A 16058-nucleotide genomic window follows, 5' to 3' on the forward strand; every position below is an offset into this window, starting at 1 on the left:
AGCAGGATGAATGTTTTGTGGTTTTTATTGGTTCAAATAGCTAATTTATTATATGGTGTTGATGATGTCAATGCTGTGATCGCTGCTAATGTCTTAATGGAGCTTGACCTCTTTGGCAAGAACCGAGATTGGATATGTTGTTTGAACGTTGCACCAGCTTCCTGTTTTTAATACAGTTATCAGTATATTTATATATTTCAGAATATGCTATAAGTTTATTTATTTTCATTTTATACATTAATATTACAGACTACATACGAGCCTTCTTTTATTTATAAATATATGTAGTTATTGTTTTTATATTATACACTATTATTTTACTCTTTTTGAAAATTATTTCTACGTTGAGTCAGTTTGACCCAGTGATTGAAGCTTACAAAGTCGTTTTTGAAATTCAATAATGGTTGTTCGGATTTTCATCAACAGAGATTCAAAATTATTTTTGAGTAATTGTGATTTAGAGGCATTTGGCAACTTAGGTTATAATCAAATTTTAATTTTTCAATTGTAACAAATTGTTTAATCAAATTTGATGATTTGAATTTATGCTTCTAAGATCCTGCCGTTCATGTGTATAGAGCAAACATGCGAATCGTTGATGATAAAAATGCATTAAATATTTAATTCTTTTTGTTAGGGCTCCAAAACGCTGGCCCCATATCTAGCCGTAGGCTGAATGATTCAATGGTTGATACTTTCACACGTGGAGTAAGTTGAGTTTCATACTCAGGGTGGTTGGTCATGTGTGATTCATTTGGCGCGTCTCAATTTTTTCCTCATATTGAAAGTAAAAAGGCAGTCCTCGTAATTTCTTATAATTTAAGTGGCAAATAGAAACTTAAACACGAGAATTACTCACTTACCTTCTTCTCATAGAAATACCTTAGCATTACCTGAATCATATAAATCAGACAATTTGAATCTAAATCCCTAAAATTCAACCATCCACATGTATAGAACAAACATGTAGATAGTCGATGACAGAAAATCATTTGATATTTAATTTTTCCATTAGTGCTCCAAAATGATAACCCCATATCTGGACTATAGGCTGAATGATCCAACGGTTGGTGATTCACACGTGTTGTAGCTTTTTTTACTTAATTCACACAATTTCGCACTGAAAAACAAATTTTTGTCCCAATTAATTACTTACTTTTCTTTGGTAAATATCATAACTCTTGTTTTTTTTAAAAAAAAAGAATTACTCATAAATTATTTCACTTGTTCAACTTGCATGCAGTCGAATATTGGTGTCCCCACATTAAGAACTAAACATTCTGCAATCAAAAAGCTTATAAGCTATAACTAGTTATTAATCTGTACGTTGCACGGGCATATTATTTTAAAATTAAAATTATTTTATACTAATATATATGTTAATATTAAGATATTGATATATTAATTGTGTTACATTTTATTAACAATTAAAATTGCTAACAAATTATTTTTTGTGTTAGTTATTATATAAGAATACCATAATTAATTATAAATATAACTTATGTTTAATTCATATCAATTATAATGGGAACTTTTAGTTGTAATTTATTAATAAATTAAGCATGTAAATATTAAAATTTATTGATTTGTTGAGGCACATGTGTTAAGCTATATTAAAGCGGATCAAGAATAATAATTTTTACTATAATTCTAATGCTTATTTAATAACTAATAGAAAATATAAATTTTATGGTAGTTATATGATTTTCCAATTATAATTAAGAATTCAATTTTAATATGATTTAATTTTGTATCGATTATTAGGTGAATGTTTACTAATAACATAATAATAAAATTAAGTTTGTGACAACTATTATATAATTATTTACATTGTATATTAATAACATATTAAAATGTTTTGAAAAAGTATTTTCGACATACAAAATCCAAAAATAAATAATATTTTTCACAAAATAAATAATGAAAGGTATTTACAGTAACATTCGTTACTCAAGAAATATATGAAAAATGATATATTTAAATTATAAAGAAGAAAATAATTAATTTAGTTTGAAGGGTATTGCAAAGATTTGAATATAATGAAGAAGTCAACATAACTAAAATAATGAAAATTTAAAAATCATAATCATTTTGAAGTCTAATTATCTAAAATATTAAAATCGGATTTTCTTAAACTATAATTTTCTTGATTGAAGTTATAATCATATATTTTGACATAAATTAATTTTATATTATTTATATACTATGTAGATCTAACCCAAAAAATAAATCAAAATATGTTGAACAATAACTACTAAAGTGAGAAAAGAAAATTTAAGAGAAACATGTAAATTAAACATTAAAATATAAAATAATAATTGAAAAATGTAACTAGCATTTAGATAATGTAAAATGTAAACAATTGAAAATATAAAGTAACTTATAACGAAAATAATTAATAATTTAATATTGAAGGAACTAAAAATCACAAATTTTATATTTGATGGGGGAAACCCCGATTTTAATGTGAAATATCAAAAATACCCTTAATGAAGGTTATTTTCGTCATTTATGAGCACAGGATCCGCGCCTCAGGGAAACGGGTTGGATTGCCTGGTTCTAGACCCATTTTGAGAAGAGAAGACCCCGAAAATTTAAGGACCGTCCCATCGAGGACCTATGCTTCTTAGATGAGGATACGTGGCCCAAACAACAGTAACTACTTGGGCCCTATAAATACTTTGACGAATTGTTATTTGAGGTAATTGGCATTTAGTTATGTTTCGACCTTTTTAGCTTTTGATCGCACATTTTCTATTCGATTCGACCTTACTAATTTGAACATCGGAGGGTCAAAGTTCGGAACAAACCCTACAAGCCTCACGTGTCAGGATCCAACACTGTATTGATAGAACACGTGGCCGACTACGAATTCGTCATGGGTGGTCGCTAATTTCGATCAAAATCAATATTGGAGTAAAAATCAATGATTTTTCTACTCAAACGGCAAATCTACGATTTTATATTTATTGAATAGAACATAAATTTAGCGTATTATAGATAGATCTATTTATTTTATTTAGAAATTATATTAAAATCATTTAAGTTGTAAAGAAGAAAATAATTGATGTAATTTGAAAGCTATTGTAGAAATTTGAAAATAATGAAGAATTCGACATAAATGGAAGAATTTAAAAAAATTAAATTTATAATTATTATATCTATCCATTCAAGACAATATATAAAATATTTAACGTTGGATTTACTAAAATTATGACTTTCTATATTGACATAAATTAATTTTATATTATTTGTTGCACATACGCTCAGTTCACAAAAACTGTTATATTATTTGTATAGAATGTAAATCTAATTACCAAAAGAAAAAAAATAAAAAAAAAATATTGAAGTGAGACAAAAGTTTTTAAAACATATGTAAAACTAATACATGTAAATCAAACATTAAAATATAAAATAATTATTAAAAAAGTGAAACTAATATTTAATAAGGTAAAATATAAATAATTAAAAATAAAAAAGTAACTTATAGGAAAATATTAAGAATTTAATATTAGAGAAACTAACAAAAGGAATAAATTAATGATGAGAGAGACTAATTAATAAAAAGCTAATGTAATTACCATTTTATACTTTTAAATTAGACCAAAATTAACTTGTCCAGTTAGATAAAAATATTGATTAATTTTCGTTATAAATAACATAACTAGTTATTAACTGCGGATACATTTATTCAATAGAATACAAATATATCATATTAGGATATCTATTTATTTTATTTTTGAAACAATAGATTATATCAAAATCACCTAAATTATAAAAAAGAAAATAATTGATGTAATTAGAAAGGTATTCTGAAGATTTGGAAATAATGAAAATTGAAAATTTTAACATAAATGGAGGAATTAAAAGAAGTAAAATTTAAAAATCATATTTATTATATTTATCCATTTAAGTCTCATTGACTATATCTAAAATATTTACTTAAAAAGTTAATGATAAGCGACACTGATTAATAAAAAGCTAAATATAATACGACATAATATGATATAATTTCTTGTAATTTAAGTTGCAAATAGAAATTTAGACACGAGAATTACCACTTACTTTCTTTCTCGCAGCAATACGTCAACTATGAATCGGACAATTTGAATTTAAGCCCTTAAAGTTCAACCATCCACGTGTATTGAACAAACATGCAGACCGTCGACGATAGGAAAACATTCGATGTTCAATTCTTTCATTGCTAATCTATGTATCTAAATTTTAGCTGGATGGTCCAACGGTTGGTGATTTCACACGTGACGAATTTCGTCCTGAAAGATGAATTTTTATTCCAATTAATTACTTAACTCACTGTTAAAAAAATTACTCATAAATTATTTCACGTGTTCCACGTGCATGGATACGTTGCATGCGGTACGTTCCCAAACTAAGTACTAAACTTTCTACAACCAAAAAGCTTATAAAGTTATAATTACATTGATTTACCCATTATTATATCATATCATTATAATAAATATAAAATCTTCTAAGTCTAAAATTCATTAGATTACAGAAAATATATATATATATAATTATTTAAACAATCCAATTTGAATTTTTAAAATTAATTAATATCTTTTTTACCTTTAGAATCTTTTTCTCGTATTTTCATTTAGTTGCATCACTAGTCTGCCATTACAAGACAAGAGCATCACCAACCGAGCGTGTGGGCACCACTCCCGAGCTAACCGACGTTATGATGGCAGAGTTTGGGAGCGAGTATGTTGATTTTCGTACTTGAGGTGGCTGGTCATGCGTGATTCATTTGGCGTTTCATAACTTTTTCTCTTTTTGAAAGTAGAGTGGCAGTCCCTGTAATTTCTTGTAATTTAAGTGGCATATAAAAACTTAGATATAAGAATTACCACTTACCTTTTTCCTGCAGAAATACCTCAGCATTACCTGGATTATATGAACAAGACAATTTAAATTTGAATCTAGCCATCCACGTGTATAGAGTAAACTTGCAGACAGTGGATGACAGTAAAGCATTCGATGTTTAATTTTTTTTTTTTATTAGGGCTCCAAAACACTAACCCCGTATCTAAATTAGATGATCCAACGGTTGATGATTTCACACGTGGTGTAGCTTTTTTTTGCTTAATTAACACAATTTCACCCTAAAATTCTAATAAAACCCTTGACTGACCATTGCCCCTCTCAGACATACAAACCCTAGCTTTTCTCTTTCTCTCTCTAGGAAAAAAAAAAGGGAAAAGAAAAGGAAATGAGTTTTTGAAAACACACAGAAAAAAAGGAAAAATCAGTGAAAATCAAATTAGGGCTTTTAATCAAAAACTGGAATTTCTGTGTTTTTGTTTCTGCCATTGAATTACTCTCTAAATCAAAACCCTTCTCATGCTCGATCTCCGCTGCTGCATTGAGGTTGTCACCGGAATTTGGATTCCAGGTAGAGTGTTTTGTGGATATGTGTAATCTGAAAACACACATGCATGTGGAGTTTATGCGTATATATGTGTGTTTTTTCAGTGTTATGTGTTGAATTTTGCTGTGTGATCGTCTTTGTTTTGAGAAATGTGTTGTTTTTTTAGTTTGGTTGCTGTTCAATTTGATGCGTTTGTTGATGATTAATTGGTGTCCTTTTGCTGTGGACTTGTGTTGGCAGATCTGTATGGAACATGAAAATAAGGGAAATTGTGTTGGGGTGATTGGATGGAGGGTTTGTTGATGGAGAGTAGCAGTAAGAAGTCTGGTGGTGTTGAAATTCCCAAAAGAAACCGATCATTGGATCTCAAGAGCCTTTACAAATCTAGGGCTCCTGAAGTGGAAGGGAGTAAGAAGCAAGTTCCCGATGAAAATGACCAGGAAAGTGTTAAGAAGAAGGGGAGAAAGAGGAGTAGGAAGGAGGTTTCTTTGAGTTGTTTGGAGTCTGATGCTAAGAAAAGTAAGAAGGATGATGCTGATGGTGTGAAGTCAGAGCCAGGTTTTAGCCAGAAATTGATTGGTTGGGGTGAAGGATTGCATGGACTTTCACTTGCTCTTGGTGAAAATGGCAGTGCTTTTAATTTCCCAAGACGTCCACGTGGATCGGTTGGGCGGAAAAGGTTGGAAATTCATCAGGTTTCTGAGCCGTTGGGGCGTCCAGATTCTGTGGATCGCACAGGATCATTTAATGGCGGAGTTATTAAATCTCAGAAGGAGGTCGGTACCAGCGACCAGTTAGTTAGATCAGTTCCCATTTCCGCGGGTAATGACGGCGCTTCAAATTCAAAATCCGCGCGAAAAGTCGGTGGTCCAATTTCAAAGATAAAGCGGAAGCCATATTCCAGATCCACCAGCAAAGGCCTTCTCAAGTCTGTCCATCACGCGGGAGCATTTAACGATGAAGTTATTAAACCTGAGAAGGAGCTTGGTACCAGTGACCAGTCAGCTAGGTCAGGTACCTTTTCCGCGGGTAATAACGATGATTCAAAAACAAAATCCGCGGGAAAGGACGGTGGTTCAAATTCAAAAATAAAGCCGAAGGCAGATTCAAAATCCACTAGCAAAGGCCTTCCAAAATCTGTTGATGGCATGGGGGCACTTCGCAATGAAGTTATTGAACCTGGGAAGGAGCTTGGTACCAGTGAGCAATTAGTTAGGTCAGTTACCATTTCCGCTGGTGATGACGGTGCTTCAAACTCAAAGGCTGCGCGAAAAGTTGGTGGTTCAAATTCAAAACTGAAGCAGAAAGCAGATTCAAAATCCACTAGCAAAGGCCTTTCGAAATCTGTTGATCGCGCGGGAGCATTTGGTGTCGAAGTTGCTGAACCTGAGAAGGAGCTTGGTGCGGGTGACCAATTAATTAGGTCAGTTACCATTTCTGCTGGTAATGACGGTGCTTCATATTCAAAAGCTGTGCGAAAAGTTGGTGGTTCAAATTCAAAAATGAAGCAGAAAGTAGATGCAAAATCCACTAGCAAAGGCCTTGCAAAATCTGTTGATCGCGGGGGAGCATTTGGTGATGAAGTTGTTGAACCTGAGAAGGAGCTTGGTGCCAGTGACCAATTAGTTAGGTCAGGTACCATTTCTGCCAGTAATGATGGTGCTTCAAATTCAAAAGCTGCGCGAAAAGTTGGTGGTTCAAATTCAAAAATGAAGCAGAAAGCAGATTCAAAATCCACTAGCAAAGGCCTTTTGAAATCTGTTGATCGCGCCGGAGCTTTTGGTGACGAAGTTGCTGAACCTGAGAAGGAGCTTGGTGCCAGTGACCAATTAGTTAGGTCAGGTACCATTTCCGCTGGTAATGATGGTGCTTCAAATTCTAAAGCTGTGCGAAGAGTTGGTGGTGCAAGTTCAAAAATGAAGCAGAAAGCATTTTCCAAATCCTCTAGCAAAGGTTTTCCGAGATCTGTTGATCACGCGGGAGCATTTGGCGATGAAGTTGTTGAATCTGATAAGGAGCTTGGTACCAGTGACCAATTAGTTAGGCCAGTTACCTTTTCGGCGGTTAATGATGGTGTTTCAAATTCAAAATCAGTGCGGAAAGTTGGTGGTTCAATTTCAAAAATAAAGCAGAAGAAAGGCCTTCCCAGGTCTGTTGATCACTTGGGAGCACTTACAGACGAAGTTATTAAAACTGAGAAGGAGTTTGGTGCCAGTGACCAATTAGTTAGGTCAGATGCCATTTCCTCTGGTGGTAATGATGGTGCTGCAAATTCAAAAGCCGCACGAAAAGCCGGTGGGTCAAAGTCAAAAATACAGCTGAAGGCAAATTTAAAATCCACCAGCAAAGGCGTTCCCAAATCTGTTGATCGCGCGGGAGCAATTAGTGATGAAGTTATTGAACCTGAGAAGGAGCTTGGTACCAGTGACCAATTAGGTGGGTCAGTTACCATTTCTGCAGGTAAGGACAGTGCTTCAAATACAAAACCCACACGGAAAGTCGGTGGTTCAAAGTCAAAAATAAAGCAGAAGGCAGATTCAAAATCTACCAACAAAGGCATTTCCAAATCTGTTGATCTCACAGGAGCATTAAATGACAAAGTTATTGAACCTGAGAAGGAGCGTGGTACCAGTGACCAATTAGTTAGGTCAGTTACTATATCGGCAGGTAATAATGGTGCCTTAAATTCAAAAGTCGGTGCAAAAGCCGACGGCTCAAAAGGAAAAATAAAGCAGAAGGCAGATGCAAAATCCACCAGCAAAGGCAGTGGCTCGAATGTAAATTTAAAGCGGAAGGCAGGGGCTGATGAACTTAAGGGAAGTAAGAGCGGTGGGTTGTCTTCTGTCCCGCATGCTGAGGAAGACAGTAAAGCTGTAAATAATGGTGATATGTCTTCTAAGAAGAGACGGACCAACAGTCGGAAGAAAAAAGACTTGGAAGTTGGTAGGGATGGAGGTGAAGCCTCAAAGAAGTCAGAGCCTTCAGTGGGTGGTTCGATTGTGGATAGAGCCATTGTTGATTTTGATGAAGATGATGATGATGAGGAAAACCTTGAGCAGAATGCAGCCAGGATGCTGTCATCTCGATTTGATCCAAACTGCACAGGTTTCTCATCAAAGAGAAAATCTTCCACATCTCAGACGACTAATGGATTGTCTTTTCCAGTTTCATCTTCTCGGGACTCGTTTAATCAACATGCTGACTCATCTGGTGGTTTGGACTCTGCATCTGCTGATGATAAAAGCAGAGCTCTTAGACCAAGAAGAGAAGATAAAGGCAAGGGTGTGCCAAGGAAACGACGCCATTTTTATGAAATTCTTCCCAGCCACTTGGATCCACACTTTGTTCTGAACCGGAGAATTAAAGTCTTTTGGCCGTTGGATGAGAGTTGGTATTATGGCCTTGTGAATGATTATCACCCAGAATGTAAGCTTCATCATGTGAAGTATGATGACCGAGATGAGGAATGGATCGATCTTCACGAAGAGAAATTCAAACTCTTGCTTCTCCCTACTGAGGTGCCTGGCCGAGCAAAATCTAGAAAGGTTTCCAAAGGGGACAATGACGTACATAAAGGAGAAAAAGCACGGCCAGAAGATGATGATTGCTGCATAGCGAACTGTCTTGAATCAGAGCCTATCGCATTATGGTTGGCTCGTTCATCTCAGCGTGGCAAGTCTTTACAAAACTCTTTGAGAACTCAGAGGAAATCACATATGGAATTGCCCGTGGTCTCTTCATTGTCATATGAGAAAACAGACAACCTAAACAGCGACTTAGCTGACTCAAGAAGAAATAGAAGTAATCCAGATTGTGAACCGATATTAGCCAATAAATTCATTGTTCATAGGGTGGTTCATAAATCAATGCTGGGAACCATAAATGGTGAACATGTCGTCTACTTCAGGAAGAAGAATGGCAGCAAGAAAGGTGAAGGAAGTGGTTCTATGTCGAGAACCATTAAAGCATATGGAAGGGCTCCAGGGACTGTTACTCCTCTAGTCCCTGTTACAGTTAGTTTTCCGGCTAGAAAAGACGACACATTCTTTTGTGGATTAGGTGATTCTAACAAGCAATTGTGGTCAATTAACCATCAAGGACAGTTGAGGTTAAATTTGGAGCTGGTGGAGTCTGAAGAATTCAGATTCCAGATTTGTGTACCTGAATTGCCTTTTAGAGGGTTTTCACTTCCAACAGGGGATTTTCTGTTGCTTCATAACATGTTCATGGTTCAACATGGGGTGATGCTGGCTACCTCACCCGCTGTTATCATGGAGATGCTTTTCATTGATAGCCATCTTGGACTGCGACTTCTGATGTTTGAAGGATGCATGAAGCAAGCTTTGGCCTGTGTCTTTCTAATTCTGAATGTATTCGGTCGACCCGATGAACACGTGAATTTGGACATGCAATCACCTGTGACCTCGATAAGGTTCAGACTTTCCAGCTTTCATGATCTAAGAAAGCATCATGTATTTGAATTTCATTGTTTCTCCAGATTGCGAAGGTCAAGGTGGGTTTGCCTGGACTCCAAACTTCTGGAGCATTGTCTTCTTATTAAACAATTATCAGCCTCAGAATGCACATATGATAACATCAAGGATCTTGAATATGGGAGTTTAAAGCAATGCAAAGCTCATGCTGGTTTAGAGCTCTCCTCATATGCGGTATATCTTTTCTATTAATGCGTTGATAATTATTTGCTTTATTTGTGCCTTTCTTGCTGTTCTGTTTCAATGTTCCGGTTTTTAGATGAAGCACTTCTACTTGTTTTGCTACTACCCTCTTTTTTATGATGGTTGCTCTTGTTTCCTCTTTGGAATGTCCAGTATAATATTTTATTTCCTAAAATTGTGATTCACTTTCTAAAGGTATCTTTGGGCAATGATGTGGCTCCCACTAACAGTTTAACTGTAAAACTTCCAATTCACTTTTTTTTCTCTTTCTAAAGCTATGTGCCAATTAAAACATGGGCATCATTTACATGAATGGAGGAGTATCATTTTGGCATTTTTTATAAGGCCAGTGAATTGAATCATCCAGCATAATCTATAAATTTATTTTCTTCTTTCTGTTTTATTTTGTTTTAGATGGTGGTTAGATAAAGGAGCCTTCATGCTAGACAAAAGTAATGTCATGGCGAGATGTTTAAGTTGGCAATTTTTAATAACTAATTTCTCTTTTCTAATGGCTGTTAGTCCCTGATTCTCTGTACTTGTGTCATCACCAGGGTTGTAATGAGAAACTTCTGCCGCGGATTTTGCCAGTCAGCGTTTCCAAGGAAGCTTGTAATACAAGGATCAGTCTGTCTGCTTTAACTTTGGGCGGAAAGCCTGGAAAAACTCCTCAATTTGCTCTTTGCTTTTCTGCTGCACCAACTCTCTTTCTCACTCTGCATCTCCAGTTACTTATGCAAAACAGCTTCTCTGGTGGTACTCTTCATCCTCAAGACGCACAGTGCTCACCAGAAAGCTTAGTAAATGGCAGCCTACCTAATTCAGAATGCCCTCAATTTGAGCCCAGCTCACTTGCTGTAGAAGATATTACTGAAAATATAATTGGAATACCGGAAACAGAAGCTCCTGCTTTCATGGGTTTAACAAGTTCTGATGGAAAAATGGCAACAGATGTTGACTCGGAAGGCAATGTTGTTGAGAAAGCCGACTCTTCTCAGAACCTTTATCTGGGAAATCAAGATGGAAGTGGTTCCAGGTCTTCATGGCAAGGTAGTAGAAGCAGCTCAATTGCTTCTCCTCTCAGAGGCCTCTCTTCTAGGTGGCCTTGTGGGAGTCCTAAATTCATGGGAAGTGGATTCAGTAATGGCCCGAAGAAGCCACGTACTCAGGTTCAGTACACATTGCCTGGTACAGGTTATGACTTCAGCGCGAAACAAAAATTACAAAACCAGCGAGCTCTACCTTGTAAACGGATCAGGAGAGCTAGCCTGAAGAGAATATCTGATGGTTCTAGGAGTAACCAGAAAAATTTCGAGTTGGTAGCTTGTGGTGCAAATGTTTTGGTCACACATGGGGACAAAGGGTGGAGAGAACATGGAGCACTTATTTTCTTAGAAGTTGCTGATCATAATGAGTGGATACTTGCTATCAAGCTCTCTGGTGTTACAAAATATTCATATAAAGTTAAACATATTTTTCAGCCTGGTTCAACTAACCGCTACTCGCATGCTATGCTGTGGAAAGGGGGAAAAGACTGGGTACTTGAGTTTCCTGACAGGAGCCAGTGGATGCTTTTTAAGGAGATGCACGAGGAGTGTTACAACCGGAATGTTCGTGCTGCTTCTGTGAAGAACATCCCCATCCCTGGAGTCCGGCTGATTGAGGAGAGTGATGATTATGGAACTGAAATCCCTTTTTTCCGCAATTCTACGAAGTATTTCCGACAGGTTCAAACAGATGTCGAAATGGCTATGGATCCCTCACATACTTTATATGACATGGATACTGATGATGAGCAATGGTTGATGGCATACAGAACTGGTACTGGTGAAAATAGATGTGAAGAGATATCTGAGGAGCTTTTGGAAAAGACAATGGACATGTTTGAAAAACTTTCATATGCTCAGCACCGCGATAACTTCACGGATGCTGAAATTCAAGAACTTGTAAACGGAATGGGGTCAGCGGAAGCTGCCAAAGTTATTTTCAAACATTGGCAAGAGAAGAGGGGGAAAAAGGGCATGCCTTTAATAAGACATTTGCAGGTATGAAGAGTTTGTGTACTTTCCGAATTTTATTATATTCTCTGTATATCTTGTTGTCAACATAACTCATGGTTGAGTAGAATGAAAAAATTCAATCCTAGTTTAGTAGATCTGTAAATAAATTTGGCCCCATTTGATGCAAGGGAATGTGATAAATGTCTTACGTCAGTGTTACATGAAGCATATTAGTATTAATCCAAGGATGAAAGTGTGTACAGAATCAGCTCACAAGTTTTAGGGGTGATGCTTCAGGATCGCATGCATGCTTCATGTTGATATCTTAAGTATGCCAAGTTGAACTTGTAACTATTTGCCAATATTTTATATCTTGAGCTGAGTGAGGCAGTTGTTTTGTCAAAAAGAAATTTGTATATAACAAATATTCATCTATACATATATGAATGATGTGCGTGATGTTTGGTAATGTTGCGTGATCATTTGCAACCATGTAGCTCTTGTTTGATATTGTTCACAATTCATTATGCACATTTTAATCACCCCAAATCCTCTTTCTTTCTCACACACTCAATAGCACGTGTAAAGGCTTAACCGTCAATTGCTGGGTATACTTATTCCTTCATTGCATTAGTCTATGAGGGGGTGGTTTTCTGCCCCTTTTTTTTTGCATATGAAGCTTCAACATGACATTGTTTATTCAACATTGTGCTGGATTCCCACTTGGATCTCTATATTTTTGAGCAGGTGAGCGATAGTTATCCACTCTATCTGAGGGCACTTAGCAAAGGAATACATTTCCTTTGATATGTCCATGGCTGCATCAGTGCACGTCTCTGCTTTATCTTAGCATTGTCTTTCATGTGGATATGATTGTTTTTCCTATTCGTTGAGTATGGTCACCCTCTTTCTTGTGTTCAGCCTCCTCTTTGGGAGAGGTATCAACAGCAGTTGAAGGAGTGGGAGCATAGCGTTGCCCGAGGCAATTCAGGCATTTCTGTTCGTACTCAGGAGAAGGCTGCTACTCCTGAAAAACCACCTATGTTTGCTTTCTGCCTAAAGCCAAGGGGACTGGATATTCCCAACAAGGGCTCAAAACAACGGTCTCACAGGAAATTTCTCGTTTCTGGACATCATGCTACATCTGGCGATCATGACAGTCTTCTCATTCTTGGTAATGTTGGATTCTTTTCTCATAATGGCCTTGTTTACTGCATTGCCCTTTTTTTATTTGGAATATTTTAGTTTTTTGTTTCTCTTCTAGTGTTGTTGCTTAGTAGTACGCAATCATGGCAGGGCGAAGATCAAATGGTCATGCATTTGGAGATGAGAAAGTCTTGTACACAAGCAGCATACATGAATCTTCTGATGGTTCACCATCGCTCCAGGCTTCAACGAGAGTGTTGTCTCCACGAGATGCACCTTTCTCATTGAGCGCTGTTGTGCGCGAATCAAAGCGCAGGGTTTACAAGAAGAAGACAAGGAAGCTTGGTTCTTACCCCTCTTCTTTCAACCAGCAGACAGCGTCATACAACCAAAGGACAATAGGGAAAACAAATGGAGTTCAGCAGTTGAACATGGGTTCGCCTGACTTATCCAGCCAGAGGCAATATTATTTCGAGGGAACGCCCGGGCAAGGGCTGGAGGATTTGGATGCCTCAGATCTTCATGAGTTTCGGCTGCGTGATGCATCAGGTGTAGCCCAACATGCACTTAACATAGCTAAGCTCAAGAGAGAGAAGGCTCAGAGATTGCTCTACAAGGCCGATTTGGCTATCCACAAAGCTGTGACTGCTCTAATGACTGCGGAAGCGATCAAATCTGCTTATGAGAACACAGGTGAATCTGATGCTACCGAAGCTGCTCATGAGAACTCAAATGGATCGGAGGCAACCAAAGCTGCTTGTGAGGATTCAAATGGAGGTAATTTGATGATCAGCTGATTGCGATTATTTTGATGAAAAATTGCTCTGTCCCAGCAGCTGGAGGCTGCATGCTTTGGGGACGTCAAGCTTTCTGAACTTCCTAATGATGCAGCAAATAGCACTGGGTTTCTTGATGATGGTGACCTCTATTGTTGTCCGTATATAGATAGCATCTTTTGTATCATAATGGCTGGGCAGATATTGGAGAAGCAACTATTACTTCTGCCCTAGTACTGATAAAAAAGTTCCCCTGCACCACCATATTGTCATAATTAAGGCAGTTTAGGTACATGAAATTCTAGATTATCTGTGCACTTGTTTCTCCCCTAAGGAGCAGCTTCTCTTTTCCAGTGAAATGCGACTTCTATGGTGCGTTTGCCAGTAAGGGGCTTGTGGCATTTTGGTTGTGAATCATTGTATAGCCATTTTCTTGCCTTCTTTTTTCTTTGCTCTAGTTAACGTATAGTGCTTGATACTGAAGGAACAATTAGTAAATATAGTACATCTCTTGAATTACATTAAGAATCTGATGTTAAACTTTGCAGCAGCCTCGTTGTATTAAGCAAAGAACTACATTGATGAGTATTAGATGAATTTTGCGGTGTAAGTAATTGCTTCATTGATACTCATGCTTACTGTTATTTTAATCCTTTTCTTGAACATTCCGATTTGTTGAAGTTTCAATTGTTTAGAGAAATGCACTTGTTGGTGTATGCACCAACTTTCTTGATGCTTCTGTCAAGTGCATTTCAGAAACTCCAAAAAATCAGAAATATTTGAAGGGATAAAATGTTTGTCATCTCTGATTTATGTGCTACTTACGATGATTTTTCACTCTCCTGCCTTGGTTTTTCCTGGTGATACATTACCTGTTGTTGTACTGTTGCGCTGGTTTTTCCTTGGGAGAATGCGCTGGTGATACACAGGAATTGAGTTACTGTGTACTGGACATGATGAGTAAATGGTATTCTGTTTTGGCTTTTTTGCTTGGAATGTCATCCAACTTATTTGTTTTCTTTTCTATGGACATCTCATATCTGGTCTATATGTCAAGCTTGAAAGTATGTGTTGTATGGTGATTTTTACATTCAAATTTGCTTCTGTTTCTGTAATTTTGGTTGAAATGAAGTCTGATGCACTGCTTTTTACTTTTACCAATTGTATGTTGTATTGGCCTTAGAATTATAAAAAATCAATAAAAAAATGACCGGATATGACAAAGTGCAAATTTTGTAAAGTTGAGATGGTAAATTGATAAAAAAATATCGATAATAAAATATAAAAACGAGTATAATTCGAATAGCAAAATATAATTTATCTTTTGTTTTATGAACCACCGTATCCTTGAAGCACAACTTCTTGCTATTATGTATTGAGGTGCATATTTTGGTCCGCAGACTTTATTATTGAGAAAAATGGCCTTTTGGTGTCTCTGCTTTTTTGTCTGTCATTTTTTTTTTAATATTTAATATAAATTCTCTATTTATTTTTTTATCTATTATTTCACTGTTCGTTCGTCGTATGATAGATACTTCTTTTTTAATGCATATTTTTGTTTCTTCTAATATTGTATCATTATCTTTTTTAATTACTACTTTCTTACAAATATGATACTTATTTATTATTTTGTGCGTAATTTCTTAAATAGTATAAATTTTCTAAATATTTTATTTTAAATAACATTAATATTTTTTCTCAAATGTCATAAAGCGTATCATAAATTACTGTTTGTTTATGTTATTCTCATTCTTAGTTTTCGTTATCAAAGATGTATTTTTTAATTTATATAGATTTTCATGTGAAAATAAAAATATATTTAAATTAATAGATAAAATTGTATTTTATACTAAATATAGTATTAAATTAATTTTCAATAAGAATATATGTAAATATATATATATATATATTCACTCTAATTAGTTTAATATTTAAAAAACTGAAAATGAAAACTGAATGTCTTGGAATTTGGGATTCGGACTTTTCACAGTCACATGCAATTAATTAATAATGAGTATATTTTCTTATAAGTTGGGAGACTGTTCCATTTGTTGGACATACACACGAAGCA

The 16058-nt window shown here is 35.7% G+C and overlaps 2 protein-coding genes across 2 annotated transcripts in view; both read left to right on the forward strand.

The window, feature by feature from the left end:
- LOC105169302 (60S ribosomal protein L11-like) overlaps positions 1-203 on the forward strand; it is a 2547-nt gene extending 2344 nt beyond the window's left edge. The window contains exon 6 of the mRNA XM_011089711.2: positions 1-203. The gene's annotated coding sequence lies outside the window, so the exon portion shown is untranslated.
- LOC105169395 lies at positions 5235-14597 on the forward strand. Its single transcript, XM_011089821.2, has 5 exons — positions 5235-5413; positions 5630-10056; positions 10620-12110; positions 12987-13239; positions 13362-14597. Exons 2-5 carry the CDS (start codon positions 5677-5679, stop codon positions 14006-14008), a joined length of 6771 nt encoding a protein of 2256 aa, XP_011088123.1. The 5' UTR covers positions 5235-5413; positions 5630-5676; the 3' UTR covers positions 14009-14597.

Source organism: Sesamum indicum, linkage group LG1, assembly GCF_000512975.1.
Source record: "Sesamum indicum cultivar Zhongzhi No. 13 linkage group LG1, S_indicum_v1.0, whole genome shotgun sequence".
NCBI classification, from domain to species: Eukaryota; Viridiplantae; Streptophyta; class Magnoliopsida; order Lamiales; family Pedaliaceae; genus Sesamum; species Sesamum indicum.